Below are 17,274 nucleotides of genomic sequence, written 5' to 3'. Positions count from 1 at the left end.
TAAGGCTGCTAAGTTTCTGGAGCTTTCTGTCTCTGAAGTGGCCAATGTTTAAAGGGGAACACCACTTCAATTAAAACTCTTGCATGATGTTACTCCTGCCAGTCAATCAAAGTTAAAAACAACTTTCTCCTAAAGAAAGAGTCTATACAGGTGGACCAAAAATGGTAGACACAATAATAGTTGAGCTCCCCAAATTTATTACCATCCACAACAACAACGCTGGTATTGTTTTCAACTTGTGAGTCTGTGTGTGTGTAGTCTCGCATTGCCAGACCACAGCACTGTGGAGTAAGCTCTGGCTACACCACACATGCATTCAGGGAGAGGAGAAAAAAAACGCTCTGGGTTGTTTGCATTTTTTCAAACAAATCACAACTGTCTTGGTCGGCGCTAAGCTCCGGACACAGCGACAGTGGCTTTGCAAAATGATCTCGGGAAGGAACTTGTTTTGGTGGAACATTTGCACCTCACAAAAGAAAACGCCAAATAAAATATTAAATGAAGTTAACTATTCACACAATAAAGAACATAAGCTATTTAAATTAGCTGGATATAAGGTTAAACCTAATGTGCTCTTACTAGTGTATCGCCGTGTGTACTTTGTCCACAGCAATCCCGTCAATCTGTCCCAAAACATCTCAGTTAGATAGTAAATGCCGTAAACATATTCTTTGTAAATCTTTACAATCATTCCCCGAAAGAACCAAGCAGACCTGCCTTGTTGCACGAGCCAGATTTTCTTAAAAACTTGTAATTTTCAGCGTGTGTCATCATGGCAAAATGTTGTCCTGGGGACAGCTACTGTAGCGGGAACCACCACAGAGGCAGTTTTGAGTACTTTGCTATGTCTGTCTTTCTGTCTGCGGCCAGAGTGTGTCTCCGTGATAGCATAACAACCGTGCAGTCACAAAACTTTACAAGTGTGTAGTTCAGATCCAAATTATGGCCATTGCCCCTCTCACTTTACGCCCCTGGTGGGATCCCATCGCAACATGGTCTCTAGTTTTATTTTTACAGACATTTCTAAATGTAACTTCCAAGAAAATCCCTCTGAACATATACATTTTTCCAGAACAACTCCCAATGAAGTGGCACATTTTTTGTAAACTCACCACAGTCTGTTATTTCCATTTGATTATTACCTCTGTTATCGTCATGTTATTCCTGATAGCACAATTTACAAAACGGACTGTAATCCCATTGCTAATTCAAATTCCAATGCATGCCAAACGTGATTTGCACAGTTGCCCACCTGAAGACACTTTTTATTAAAGCCCGATATTAGGCATTTTCCAAACTATCGGTATCGGCATTTATAATGGCCAATAAATGAATATTTTAAAAATAAAATAAAAATGGATGAAACACCCTTCAACCATGTTATGACTGTTGGCGTTGCTTAGTCTGTCCACCAGAGGGCGCTCTACAACGTCCCTGTTGGCAACACTCGTTATTTAACCCTTTAAGTTTCATATCTTAAGTTTGTATTTTTATACATTTTATTTATAAGAACTTTAATATATTTTGATGTTCCTCTGTTCTGTTGTGACAATGAAACAAACAAGTTTATTTTTAAACTGCATTTTCATATTATTTTAGTGAGGGCTCATAAATAACTACAAATTAGTAATGTTAGGGAAATCTGTTTATGTTTTGTTACACGTTTCTGGATTTAAAAAAAATATATATATCCGCCGATATATCCGAATATCGGATTTTTAAATCACTGAATATTTGTATCAATATCGGCCTTAAAAATCCTTTATCGGTCGGGCTCTACTTTTTATTTTTGAACTAGTCTTTTGAAAGGTCCTGTACATCCCGCCAGCCTCTGTGAGAACTATTTCCATGAACTAAAAGTCTCACAACGTAACTCATGCACTTTTCCTCACTTTAATTATTTCATGCTACGTTGCTCCACTGCACTGCTGAGCTCTCTTGTTTGGCTTCAACCAGGTCACAGTGCTTGAATGAACACACTGTTTTGAGGACCTATTTTGTGTAATAGCCCAGAAGGTGTACAATTTTATACAGATATGAATGGCAAGGCTTATTGGTCACTGCGGCATCTATGCCAGTAGTTACGTACAACATGGTATTATTTTATTATCTTGATTATCTAAAAAATTATCAGTACTGTACTGTATACACATGCAATGAGGTAGTATATTTTTTGGTTAGTAAAGATACACGTTTTTGCTTTTGCCAAATTAGACTTCTTTAAGACTTCAAGACATATATAAAGACACACACACAGTTATATAGGACCATACACACGTGATTAGAGAAGGGGCTGGTGTCACTTTCAGTTTAGTTTAGTATAAAATGACCTTTCCATATCCAAAACGGTGTAAAACTATAACACTTTAAATATCAGCTAAATGCTGTGTGTCCAATCTGTTTGTTGTGTGTTGACTTTTCACCATTATGAGAATTAAAAGCACAGCTGCTATTTATTTAATGAATCCAATCAGCTCTTTTTTTAACCCTTGTGTTGTCCTTCGGGTCCCAGTGACCCAAAGGACAACACAAGGATTATGTACTTCCGTTTACTTTGTTGAGAATTGCTCTCTAAACAAGGGTTAATACAGCACCTTAGTTCTTGTTTGTACAGCATTTTGGTCAGCTTAAACTGTGTTTAAATGTGTTCTAGAAATAAACTTTACTTACTTAACAAGAAACAGGGTTTAGAGAGCAATTCTCAACAAGGTACAAGGGAGGTACATAATCCTTGTGTTGTCCTTCGGGTCACTGGGACCCGAAGGACCACACAAGGGTTATGCAGTTAATCAAGCACACAAACCCCACCCTGAGTTGTTATAAACTATTGGCATGCTAATAAGCTCAAGATAAAGTGATCATTCAAGTTGAAAGAATAACTCTAGATCATATTTTAGCTATGTTTTATCTATGGGGGGCAGTTCGTCGGGTATAGTCTGGAGTCAGGGCAGAAGCCAGACATCATGTCCTGCCTATTAGCTCCACACTGCCAGGCTCATCTATCTTTATTGGTCATCCATTAGCCTGTATTAAAGGGAGACACACGATAATAGCAGTAATGATGCTGATGATGGAATTAGACTGCGGGTACACACGTCATCATTGCAGTGTTGCGTTTGGAATCATAAAGCGTTCCCACTGACCACCAACGGACAGATGGACGGACTGATAAAATAAACAACCACTTTATGCTTCTGATCAGTGTATGTGTGTAAATATGTGTGACAAATAAATATAGTGAGAAAAAGAGAACAAGATGAGGTCTTGCAATTCAGGAGAAAAATATCTGCGGTGCTTGGGGGGTGTGCATTAACTTAACGGCACGTAGACAGTCAACCTAAAGGCAGCACCTGTGCCAATCTACAGGATGGACAGATGCTGGTGCAGGTGTGTGTGTGTGTGTGTGTGTGTGTGATGATGGTTGGCAGGTGCAAGCGCCAGCCTGAACAGCAGCAGCATACACATACACACACAGCAAAATGACGATGCCAGGCATTAAGCAGCCGGGATGGAGGGATCATTAAGGCAACTTTCTGGAAAGATGCTCAAGGATCAGGAAAGCACAGAGCAATATGAAGATATGGGTGTCTGGTTCCAAGATGATGGATTTAGAGGAGCGTAAACGTCTTTTATGGGCAACGTGCCACCACGATCAATCACAACTGTTTACAGTCCGGGGTAAAAGCATTTCCTATTTTGGTTGGAGGCATGTCACCAGTCTTTCTCTTATTATGCCTCTTAATTAGCTCCGCATGAATTACTAATCAACCATGAAGAAGGCATTCACCAATTTAAAAAGTGATAGCCCATGAAATGAACAGCACAGTCTCATACAAGCACATCAGTTACTAATGCTGCAGGGCCTGAAAACAGACCTTTGACTGTAAGAGACAGAAGAAAGAAAGAAAGAAAGAAAGAAACACACACACACACACACACACACACACAAACACAGCGCTGGCCCTGCCATCATGCTGTGTATACTCAGTGATCCACCCAGGAGACATCGATCTTCTTCATAAGGAACATAATGACCACCAGGGAAATACTGATCATATTTCAGCACCAGTCAATTCAGTTCATTAGGGCCGCTCTACCTCCAACTGCGGCCCTGTATTGATCTTGCCACTGTCACCAGACTGTTATTCTCCACTAACTAGATAGGGAACTCACAAAACTGTAATTTATACTGTGGCAACAGCAAGTCGAACAATAGACTACAGGGAACAAACAAGCAAAAATATATAAAAGACAGAATATTGCCCCATCTGTGTAAGAGCAGCGTGGACCGGCTGTCTCTGTGCCCTTTCTGCGTCGGCATCAAATGTCACACACGACACAAGAAATCCTAAAAGTATCAAGGCTGTCCCCGGGTTTCAGAGAGACATTTTTTTTTCCTGCCTCTAATACCTTTTCCACCTCTAATCTCCACTTATCTGGCAGCCAGGTGAGCTACCGCACATGGCTGGTGGGCAGGCTTTGGTCTGTGGGAATACAGCTCATCTTAATGGTATTTCTCCCTCTTTTCCTTCTCCTCCCTTTGCTTCTCTTACCCTTTCCTCCAGGGTGGCTGTCAGACAGAGACGAAGGCAGCCAGAGAACTTCTCATTGCTGCTGTAGCTGACAGCAGGGAGCCACTGGGATTGAACGAGCGACCGCAGCCGCCCGTCACGCAGAGGGGCAGCCAAGCTCACAGGTGCACAGCATCTGACAGATAATAGCAGATAAAACCTAGGCTAACCAGCATCTCGCTCCTCGCTAGGGGGCCGATGGTGGAGGATCAGATGGGGGGGGTGGCAGGGGCATGTTGAGGGGCAAAGTGCTTTGACAACTAGCAGCCTTTACTTAACCACCGACCAGCCAGCCCCCCACTCTAACACACACACACACACACACACACACAAACACACACACACACAGTGCATTTCACTATCTTTGTGGGGACCCGTCATTGACATAATGCATTCCCTAGCCCCGTACCCTAACCTTAACCATCACAACTAAATGCCTAACCTTAACCCTTACCCTCACCCTAACCATAACCTAATTCTAACCCTAAACATTAAACCAAGTCTTAACCCTCAAACTGCCCTTTAAAGTTGTGGGGTCCAGCATTTTGGCCCCACAAAGCTGTCTGGACCCCACAAGTATACTGTATTCCCGGTTTTTGGACCCCACGAATATAGTTAAACGAGAACTCACACACACACATACACACACACACACACACACACACACACACACACACTAGTGAAGGATAGGCAAGGTCACGGAGCCAAAGCCTCCACAGAAGCATTCCTGTAGCTTACTGTACACTTGGAGGAGAGTAAGATTGATTCAGAGCTTAATACAGAGTGTTGGTGCAGCTGCGTCTGAAAAAGCACATCCAAACTCAGCAGTCGTCTTATTCGTTTATTTAATTTTTTTGCAATTACGCTCTGCTCTTTTATTACTCTTGTTTTAATTTTCTGTTGAAAGAGCTGTGAGTCTCCAAAGTACAATAAAATCTGTTTATGCCACAGAGTTTTTTTTTCCCTTGTACCCTCAATCTATTTCGTGTTTTTATTCATATCCAAATCTGCTTTTCATCTTAGCGAGCAAAATCTAAACTCCGGGGAACAAAATACAAACACATTTTTATCTGTTTGAGCTAAAATAATGCTGACCCAAACCTATTTAAATCTGTAGTAAATCATCTCCTCTCTGCTATCTTGATGCAGGATGCCAGCTGATGTGACAACGGGAAACACAGTCTATCTCTCTGTCACTGCTGAGACACATTTAGTGCTGTGGAGGAGAAAACAGTCAAGACGAATCTGGCAATCAGGTGCAGCATGGCCTGAGATGAAGCCTGACAACAGTCCACACCTACGTTCTCACTAAGCTGCCGCCACTGACAGACAGGGATGAAGGATTTAAGATGCAATGTGCAACTACGTCTGCAGAGGTTTGACAATATCAACGGTCAATACCTATGAATCTATAATTATCTTCCAGGGCTGATGACCATACATACCATGTTTTGGGCAAATACTTCTCAATCTGAAAATCTAGTATTACTTTTAAAATGTGCACTGCTAGAAACATTAGCACTTGACTGAACATTTCTGTTGAATGTCTGCTCTAACTGGCTTGTTGACTGTGATTGGCCTGTAAAAAAACATTCCTTGGTCTCCAATAGAGGTCAGTACAAAGTCACACACACACAAACACACACACACACACACAGGATAGCAGGGTGGCGTATTAAATAGTGAATTTCCTGAATTTAAAGGACTTGGGTTTAAGCGTCTGCTTTTTCCTGGAGAAAGGCCGAGGCTGCTGTTCTAAAGCTGAACCTGACAGCTGATCTGCCAGTGAAAGCAGGGCAATTAGAACTCAAATTTCCCTATGGAAATCAATAATGTATAACATTGTTATTTATAAATACAGTCTTCAACATACACACCCATTGGGTATACATGCTCCACACGTAGTTCTGACAGAAGGACTGAGGCACAGACTGAGAAAAAGGCTGATAATGACCTTGACCATGGCAGCGAGTATCTCCTGGCAACGTACGCACAGAATATTTTCATATGAACAATTTAGCAGAGTGACAGGTTACCATATTAACAATTCATGTTAGCGGTAAAGTCTTACTATTAGTAACAGGTATCGCCCATATATTTCAATATTTAGCATCCTATAGGCTCTGAAGCAAAGAGGATGCAATAGGTTGTGAATAACATATGATATACATGTAGTGGTTGTTAAGAGAGACGGATATCCTGGCTACACACACACACACACACACACACACACACACACACACACACACACACACACACACACACACACACACACACACACACACACACACACACACACACACACACACACACACACACACACAGTCCCAAAAACTCAATCCACCAGCCATAACACAGAGACAGAGTGGCATCAACCTCTATTATCTAGTCCCTATGCTGCTAACACAAAAGGCTCCCTGGAACAAAAATCCAATCAGTCCTCTCTAGGAGGATTTGCTCCACAGCAGTGCTCAGCAACACTGGTGGCTCTGCTGGTGAAAAAGAAATAATCTCAGAGCCCACAGCCTGTTTACTGCCTTCGTCACATTGCCCTTTTAGAAAGAGGACAGACAAAGTCTATGCTTCTCTCTTGTCATTTACTGTCCTCTGAGTTTAGCACGCTCTCTCCTTTTCTGCATGCAAAAACATGAAACACATGGTTGACTGTGTGTACAGTGCGTGAAATTACGGTATTTGCGACTAAGGGAATATTTACTCTAAGCATTAGTATTATGTGATTGGCCAAAAGGAACCTTCAGGCCTATAGACCAGAGACAGGTTTTAAATAATTGTTTTAATGACAAATATTTTCGGAATATTTTCAATATTGTGCTGCCCTTTCCTTCTGGTTCCTATCTCTCACAGTCCTCCATTCTTTGTCTGGTAAATTATCACACTCGTTCACTGTTCATTAGCATGCTGCTGCTTATTTAGCTACGCTGCTGAGAAGCCTTCAACAAAATCAACTGGAAAATAGTCAATATGAAGCTCCCTCCCTCCCATCCTTCATCTCCTTCTTTGTTTGTTTTATGCATTTTTTTAACCACATCAAAATGGAAGCATAGTCCCCCATTATAAAGAGGAGGGAGATTAAATATGCAAATTCACAGAGAAAGGATATAATTAGGGCAATAATAGGAAGTGTTGTTTTCACAGCTGCTCATTTACACAAAAGCCTGATAGTATTTTTTTTATATAAATGATGTTCTTTTCTTCTTCTTCTTCCCTACCTCCTTCGCTCCTAAAGTCTTGTGCTCCACTAAAAACAAATCTCTGCAGCTCTCCAGCCTGAAAGTCAGTCAACCACGCAGTGATCGAGCCACCCAGAGATTTCTATCAGCTCAGGTATGTACCACAGGCCTGGGTAGCAATCAGCAGGCTGCATACAGGTTGTTTCAGACCTTTCCCCCTCCCCTGGGTCAACTCAGGCTGGAAAGAAATACTGTCTAAAAAAAGCACTAGGTGTTCGGGTAGGAAGAATGTGCAAGAATAGCTCACACTTGCTTAAAGTATTAAGGACAGCAGAAGAGCTCCAAAAGCTATGCCTTCATGCCTTACAAACTTAATGGTATATGTGTGTTGTACATAGATATACTGCTGCCACTGGCTATTTTATTTTTAACAATTAAAGGAGGCCTGGAATTTCCTCTATTTTAATAGGAGTGATAAGGTCATAAGTAATATTTCAGGGAAATACAGAGAGCATGGCTAAACGGCGCTAAAGATGGGTGCATACACAGCACTGCAACTACTATGTCGGCTAGATCTTTGTTGCTCAACTCTAAGATGTGTGGTTTTAGAAAGACGGAAGTAAATCAGGATGGAATTAGAGCTTAATGAAGCAGTGTCAGTTTCAGCGTAACTCAAAGGGGGGGGATCAGTCCGGCAGATAAAAATTGGCTGATGAAAGTCTGTAGAGCTGAACAAGAGGGGTTAAATGTAATGTATCTGCAAGAATAAAGAAAGAAAGATTTATGTTGGTTCTGACACAAACCTGTTTTCTTCCAAGTCAAACAGTAATAGTACCACCAAAGAGACTTTAAATATTCTCCTTGTGTCTCATGAAGCATTTCATAGGATTTAGAGGCGGGATGGAAACTCTTACTACACCAATATGACAGAACTCCATGAGTGCAATTTGCAAGAGGACCTAGAAAAATACATCACATTCAAAACAACAGCACCACCACAACAAAGACATAAATACATGATATATCACTACATTGTTTGGGTGGCTGCCCAGAGACTTTCATCTGAAGAAATGGAAGCTATTAAATGGCTGAGAGAAGGCCAGACTGGTGCATTGTGTAAATTACAGAAACCTCTGTCTGTAGAAAGGCACTGTTAATGCTGGTTCCTTCTAGGAGAGAAGGCAAGGGTCATGGGAGTCTAAAACTCAATTTTGCACATAAACAAAAATAACAACTTTTTATTTCTACATTGAAATGTTTTTAATTATACGTTTGGTTTGCAGACAACAAACTTGTTGCCGATGGCTGAGCTTTTATCCCTGGCTATCAACAGCCAAAACAATTTCCACGGCTCCTATATTTTCCTAATGGTGTGTTTGTTTTATTAACTGTTGCTCCTCCTGGCAATTTGAGCAACTGTAAGTGCCATCCTGGTAAGAAACCTAATTTTCATGTCTACTGTACTGGTGAAAGTGTGAAAAAGATCAGTAATTTTCATTCATCAGTCATAGCCTATTGTAAGAAGATAAAGTATTAACTTAACCTCCACATCATGGCTGTTTATCTAAATTTGTAGGTTAGTTTATAGCTGCCAAACACATTTGCTGCAGGGTGAGGGATTTTTACAGCACAATGCACATTCATTCAAATTAATTATATTTATTGAATCACTCACTAATAGAATTGGGTTTATGTGATAAACTTACTGTACCCACCACCACCACAGTTTGACATTTTCAGTTTTGTAATTTGATGCACACTGGTAGGAAGAATGGAGATTTGGGAAGCTGTTTAAGACTGTACATTTTAGCTATGCTTTTATTGTTTGTGCATTCAATGTATCCTGGACTCAAAAAATGCATTCAAATTGGACTTTAGCAACGTGAGCTGCTGATTTCCCTGCTTTGATGTCTGAATTGATGTGTTTCCATGGAAACAATAAGGCTGAAATTATTATGGTTGTGACCATCGTGTCCATACTTAATAATCTTGTTCATATTGTACTCATGCCACTCTCATGCTAAATTTAAATACTTCAATTTCCACAGTATAGAATGGAAGATTCAGACACACAGCGTTTGATTGTGAGCAGCTGGCTGTGCAAAACATGACCTTTGACCTCACAGATATGTAAAGTGGTTTTGGCTGGAGAGAGCAAAGCAGGAAACAAAGACTATCTGTAGAAAGAGAGGCTCTAATAAAGATCATTTCTATTCTGTTCTGCCAGAGACAGCAGGGAAATGGAGATACAAAGAGAGAAGTATAGAGTGAAAAAGAAGAAAGTGAGAAGAGAGATCTGAGAACTGCCTATTATCGCCACGCTTCTTCATTGCTTTAGATGCACACACACGCTGCACGCATCTGTGCACAAACCTAAAAGCATATGTGTGCACAAGTACACACACACACACACACACATGCACATCCTCTCAAATCTGCCCGGATCTCATGAATATGATTGACCTTTTTTTCCACTGTAATGCTGAGAGCGCATAAAGGGAAAAAGAGAAACTAAACAGAGGCAAGCAGAGTTAATTTAGAACAACACATTATTGGGTGTGCTGACTGCAGATATGGAAAAGGACAATCTAATCGATAACCTAAAAGAATGACAATGGCCTTTAAAATCAATGTCTGCACCCCATTTTCTCACTGTGAAAAGACAAAGCTTTCCGTGCAGGTGTTTTTTTTCGTTTTGTTTTGTGCTGCCTGAACCCTTGTGTGCGCGGTTATGTGCACATGCTCATGTGCATGTGTGTGTGTACCTGGCCGCTGCTGTGGTGGAACAGTTGCCAGGACTAATCATTATTTAGTTGTGGCGGGGCTTGAAAGGTCAGCAGTCTGAAATGTCAGGCTGTGTTCAACAGGAGCCAGATGCAGCCGTGCGCTGCTCAAGTGTCCAATTAAAGGAGGGCCGAGTGAGGTTTGAGTGGGTCTGTGTGTGTGGGAGTGAGTGTCCACGTGTGTGTGAAAGGATAAAGATAGAGTAAAGGTATACCACTATGTTCTCCACTATGTGAGGCTTTATGTAAAGCACATATACACTCAATAACGTGTCTGAACACACGTGTGAATCATTCTTTAGAGTAGCTAATGAACGCCATTAGAGACAGAGGCCAACAGAGCAGCAGGGGCAGAATCCCTTTCTTTCTCTCGCACACAGCACGTTATGAAGCCACTTGAGCCTATTAGTTTGTTCACACCCTGTGATTCCTCCCGCTGTCCACGCTATGAAGACAAGACGAAGAGAGGTGAATGAGGGATAGAGAAAGGAGGGAATAATACAACACAAAAAGGGCAGAGACAAAGGGCAACGTGATAATATAAGATCACTAATAAATAAGAGTTGATAACGAGAGATGCTAAGTCAAACGAGCAGAGGAAGAAGTGTCAACAGCGGAGAGAGAGAGAGAGAGAGACAGAGAGGAAGACAAGGAGAATAGAAGCGAAGGAGCGGAAACTCCTTTAATCTGCAGGGATAAGGAGAGGGTGTCCTGCCTGTGTTTCCCTATCAGAGTCATTCATCTGAAAGCCTCACCTGCTCTTCATACAGCCATCATAATAACCTTCATCGTGTTCAGTGTGTGTGTGGGTGTGTGTGTGTGTGTGTGTGTGTGTGTCCCCGCTCACCTACTGTGAATAGTAATAAGCAGCAGGGCAGGATAAAATATGTCTGCCAAGTCAAGAATATAATAGACTTCCCTTCAAGGCCACGCGTTAACAATAGCCTGAATAATGACCTGCAATAATTTACACAGCACACTGAGCTCTACACTGGTCAGAGGAAGAAACCTTTCAGTGAGAAATAATTAAAAGCTATTTTAGTCTATCAAGGGCCCCTCCATAAGTGTAGACTAAACCCTGAAGGAGGAGGGGAGTTTGACTGGAATATAATGTAAGCTCATCCAACGAGGAGTAGATGCCTAAAAGTTAAGTTTTAAGATGTATTAAGATTCATTCAGTGGGATGTGATGGTGACTGTGAGAATATCAACTTTACAGGACATGTTATTAACACCTGAGTAAAACTGTGTAGCAAAAGGAAAGACTTCACTCCGGTTGTTGTGCCATTTTGCCTCATTTAACAGACCATGACGTGCTAATGTTTGTTGCTGCATACTGGCTAACCAACAAAAAAGAGAGAGTCAAATTGAAATAACATTGGTGAGTACAGCTGCTTTGCAAAGCATTCAGATCCCTTTGCTTTTCCCTTTTCTTGTAGCATAAGATTTCATTTACTTTGTTTTTTTAGCGACTTTTTTTTAGACACTACTGTGTAATGAGGCCCTACAGAGGACTCTGAGGCAGCAGGAGCTTAAAGTTCACTTTGTGCAACACAACAAAAGAAGAGCAAGCACAGAGAGGCTGGGCTTACACGGCTGGATCTAAAAAGTCATGAAAATCATTAACCAAATTTTTAAATCATGTGTTTTAGATATTGGTAATATATTGGTTCAAATAAGTTGTATAGCATATCCTTCTATATGATAATATAATCCTTTCATATGAAGGCCAGGGGCAAGTCTTGATTCTGTCCAGAGCCTGAGGAACAGCTGCAATGTAAACCTGTTAAATTAACCCGGTCTCCATGAGCCTCACATAAGCATTATTCTAATCAAAGCATATTAGATCATCCAGATACTTTAGACATATGGGTCTTGGTATCCTCCTTGCCGTCCCCATCTGTTTCTCCTCTTCCGTTTTTCGAAGTTCTACTTGCTTTCCATCTCAGCGGGTCCCTCGCTCTCGCACCTGCCTCTCTACAGTAAGAGACTGGCATAGATTTCTAAAAGCCCAACTACTTTGTGACCATGTGTTGATCCACATCCAGTCAAACTTGGAGCACCATATGCGTGTCTGACTGCTAGATGTACGAGTTTGAGGTGCATATTGCATACAATTCAAACTACTTTGCACAAAATGGTACACATATTTTACCTCTCACATGCAGACTGAAAATGAGCAGTATACAAACTTATAAAGATAAAGTATTATATTTGTGTTCTTTACTGAAATATGTGCAACTACATGTAAAATCTTTCCTTTAACAAACAAACAATGCAAAAACTGCTGCTAAATTTGTATAAAATAATAAATAATGCTGTAGTTTTGATCCTGTACAGTATATATGTTATTCAGTTTTGGTAGAGCATGAGTGTTTAACAGTGTGTCATGCAAGAGGGATCACATTTTGTATATGCCAACATTTTGGGATGTGCACATAAAAGATGCAGTTGTTTTTTCATATTTTTGGTCAATAAAGTATAGGAAATGTTTATGATATTGTTTTAATAGTACATGTGATATACTTTAGATGTGTATTTATGTGAGTTTTAAGTGAGTGTTTTTTTTTTTTTAAGATTATTTTTTATGGGCATGTCTGCCTTTATTAATGGATAAGACTGCTGAGATATGAAAGGGGAAGACATGCAGGAAACCGGCACAGGTCGGACTCGAACCCTGGACCTTCTGCTTCGAGGAATAAACCTCTACATATGTGCAGCTGCTCTACCATCTAAGCATTTCAGTTGAGTTTATGACATCATTTCAGACCGGAGGGTATACCAGAGGGTTTCAGGAGCATATGCGGATGATGGATGTGAAAACATCTTGTAAACACATAGTCTACATTACATCCCATGTAGCAACTTTTAAACACATACAGACACACAAACAAACAATTTGCGCACACTTATAAAGACATACATACATGCACTTGCATACAGTCACACAAATACTGCAATTAGGTGTTGCACAAAGTCTGGCACTTAAGTAGAGTATAATGAGAAACTTCATAAAACTAATAAGATCAAAACAAACATATTTACTGGTTTGGATGTCTTCATCAACATGGATTAATAACCAGTTACATTAGCGTAAATTTAAGAAGAACTTGATAGCTTTGTCAGAAGTATTGTGACAGTTGACAATTACTGTTACATTGATATCGGACCTGTTGATTAATCACTTAAAGGTCCCATATTAAAAAACATACAGCACCGCAAAAAAAAAGGACATGAAAATCTCACTTTTTGCAATATGGGACCTTTAAAAATCCCAAAACGAGTATGTCTCCCATATGGTCGACAGACTGCTTCTACAACACAAACAAACACATGGAAGGATGTTTGCACATGTAGCATAGCCTTGAGGGCACACGTTTGCCCTAATGACTTGTGTGACTACAACACTGAATTCATGGGTTCCATATTATCCCATTATAAAAGCTTTAAGGCAATAGTTCTGACATTGAATACATCACATCATAAGACAGCATCACTTAACACACATAGAGTAGCTCAAGTAACTGACCAGCAGTGCTTTTGCTTCAGGGTTTTTGCAAAGCACAAGCACCATGGTATCTGTGCTTGTTCTACTACCCAACTGTGCAGTTATGTTTGTGTAGCAGCATCCAGAAAACAGCTCGTAACCCTTTTAGCATCTAGAAGTGGGTTAAAGGAAATTACACTGGGTGTTTTACTAGTATGTTTTTGCAAATCCATATCATGCCACATGAAAAAGATGGAAACTACCCTGTTGCTAAGCTTCCTATGGGAGCATCACAGTGCAGTTTTACATCAGTGGTGGAGTGGTGTTGTAGTAGAGAGGTGGACTGGGGGTGAAAGTGAAGTCATAAGCTCTCAGGGACTTACCAGAGTTGGTGATGGTTAACAGGTCTAGACGCCGTTGTTGCTGGAAGAAAAACAGAGATGAAAGTTAGACAAATGTCATATAATGATCATCAATTATCTTACATTCTTGCAGGAAGTCTATTAATTAATCTCACTTTTACCATATTGGTTTAGTTTGCTCAGTTGTACCAGTAGTACCTCTTTTTGTACCTACCCTTTGTACCTCTTTTTTTCTGAAATAACCGCTTAACTAAACTGTACTTATGTTAAGTTAACTCTTGGTGTAGTTCAACATCCAATGTGAAGAATATACAAGCTTGTACAACTATATTTTCAGAGCAGTATCCCCAAAACTGTGTGTGTGTGTGTGTGTGTGTGTGTGTGTGTGTGTGTGCAAAGCGGCGTGCGTGCGTGTGCATGTGTAAGTGTGACCTCATGGGTTTTGATCGAGTGTGTTTGAAAGAGTGTGCAATTTTACACTTGATGTTTCCAGCAGCTGAGAAGTCTAGAGGAGGCGCTAGCTGGCTACCCCTCTCTTTAACCTGCTGCTTCCCTACACACACACACTTACAAGACACACACTTGACTGTTGAGCACTGCAGTAATCAACACCTCAGCCCTCCTCATCTATCAGTCCCTCAGGAAAGAAGATCTTCACATACTAGGAAAGGATGAAGGATGTGTGTGTGTGTGTGTGTGTGTGTGTGGTGTGTGTGTGTGTGTGTGTGTGGCTAGGTCACAGTCAAAGCTGGCTTTTAGGACCAGATTTCATTAATATTCAAGCACCATACTAACCAGTTGCTGAGAGGGATAAGCAAAGAGACTCTCAGCATACTCAGAGTCCTTCTCTGCTTACATACAGTGTTGCCTGGAGTGGGACTTTCTGATAGGCTACTAATCACTTATTTTAGATAGATGCTCTTACTCAGGCTGACTTATAATATACAATATGAGTGGAATGGGGTCCACTGAGTGCAACTATGGAATAACTTCAAATACAAGTTCCCCAACACTGTAGTCATAGTAAACAATGCAAAATTAATGAGAATAGTGCTCTGACATTTTTTCTATCAGCTAATTTTTTTTCTAAGGGTTAAAGGTGAGAACAAAAATATCTTTATAGGTTATGTTAGGGTTTGGTGTGTGCTGAATTTGAGTTATTCTTGTATATAATGTTTAAGGACTATTTAGTATTGTATTTTCATAAAATTTGGGGGACTCTTGTGAGACGAGAACGGCCAAGATATCATGACATCTAGTCCCCATGTAGAAAGATGTGGATACTTCTCAATGCAGAAAGGGTGGTGGAGGGTTTTGGAGAGCTGAGTCTTAAGTCAAGTACCGAAAAGGGCCAATGATGCTTGTACTGTGACTGAGGGAAGGTCATTCAGCATGGGGAAGACAGAAAAGAAACAAGATGCTTCCTTAGTAGGAAGATGCTCTAGTAACATGATGCTAGAATGTTATTTTGCCTGTAAAATATGTATACCAGCACAGTACGGGCTGCAGGTTACCTGTAAAGATATGGCTCTAGAGTATTGTGCGTGGTTGAGGAGGTATGGATGCTGGAGAGGGTGACTACTGTAAGCAGTAGAGGTCACTGTGACAACGCGAGACACAGAGCAACAAAAGAAGAGCAAGCGGAGATCATACAGTCCACCACTACACACTCACTCACTCACTCACACGTACAACCATATGGCCTCCAGCCCCAACCTCCAACTCTCTCTTACACACAAATACTCTGCTACTACCACCTGTGGAGGCCGCTGACTCTCTACAGTCAGTCAGATATGGAGCCGCAGCAGGAATCAATAACATTTACATCGCTAGTTCTGCTCACTGCTGCTGTTCAGGGGACAAAACATTAAATTAGAACAACTGATGCTGGCTAAATTTAACACCTTTAACTACACCAGAAAAAAACTACATCAAATATGTTTGTATATAGTAGAAACACTACATGTACTGTACATTCAGATTTATTTAGCAAATTCTACTCTGACTGAACTAACTTAGAAAATCCCTTATTAGTACACATCTTTTTAAAACTCTTTTCCATCTTTTATCAGATTTTGTTTTAAATGTTCATACTTTTGCATGTCTTGTCTTTTGTGAAGGATACTGTACAGTACATAAATAAACTTGTATACTACTACAGTACTAAATAATAATAATAATAATAACAATAAGTGTATAATAAAAAAAACATTGCATATCTGTCCTGTCCAAACTTTTATGGAAATGGAAGAGGTTGATTAAATTCTGAAGCGCCCTCTACTGGCTCTTCAGTTCTATGCACAGCACAGCAGATGAAAATGTGAGCGCTGTTCAGCCTGCCATTACTTACACAGACAATGAATCTGTGGTAGAGAATTACAACACACTACCACTGCTCTCTCTTCCTGCTGCTTTTGTTACTCCTTAACATGGATAAGGTGCTTAGTGTTCCTTGGGAGAGAGAGAGAGAATCACACACACACACACACACACACACACACACACACACACACACACACACACACACACACACACACACACAAAACAAAAACACACACACACACACACACACACACACACAAAGAAAGGGAGGATCTGACACAGAGAGAATTACATTATCAAAAGCATTTCAGGGCAGAAAATAGGATTGAATTAATCTTTATCAAACACAGCCAAGAGCCGAGGGATCACACCCTGGTTGAAGCCACTGCCCTCTCACTACCATAATGACAAAACACCCACTGTAACAGTTTAAACCCACAATAAAGAATTTATTATTGAGTAAATGATTGATCAGTTTACTATTCAGGTTCACTACATTGGAAATAAAATGACTGTCAGATATTTTGGTATTTGAATGCCACAAAACTGCACTTTTTTA

General features: G+C 40.5%; 1 protein-coding gene across 4 annotated transcripts in view; it reads right to left on the bottom strand.

The window, feature by feature from the left end:
• Positions 1-17,274, bottom strand: part of agbl4 (AGBL carboxypeptidase 4) — a 429,765-nt gene that overhangs the window by 71,074 nt on the left and 341,417 nt on the right. For all 4 annotated transcript variants that reach the window (XM_039811721.1, XM_039811718.1, XM_039811719.1 and 1 more), the window contains one exon: positions 14,415-14,454. In XM_039811721.1, the coding sequence (XP_039667655.1) occupies positions 14,415-14,454 (40 nt within the window). The remainder of the gene's footprint in view (positions 1-14,414; positions 14,455-17,274) is intronic.

The sequence above is a fragment of the Perca fluviatilis genome, chromosome 9, assembly GCF_010015445.1.
Source record: "Perca fluviatilis chromosome 9, GENO_Pfluv_1.0, whole genome shotgun sequence".
Classification (NCBI taxonomy): Eukaryota; Metazoa; Chordata; class Actinopteri; order Perciformes; family Percidae; genus Perca; species Perca fluviatilis.
Note: the sequence above shows the minus strand (reverse complement) of the source record. Positions and strands in the feature narration are given on the sequence as shown.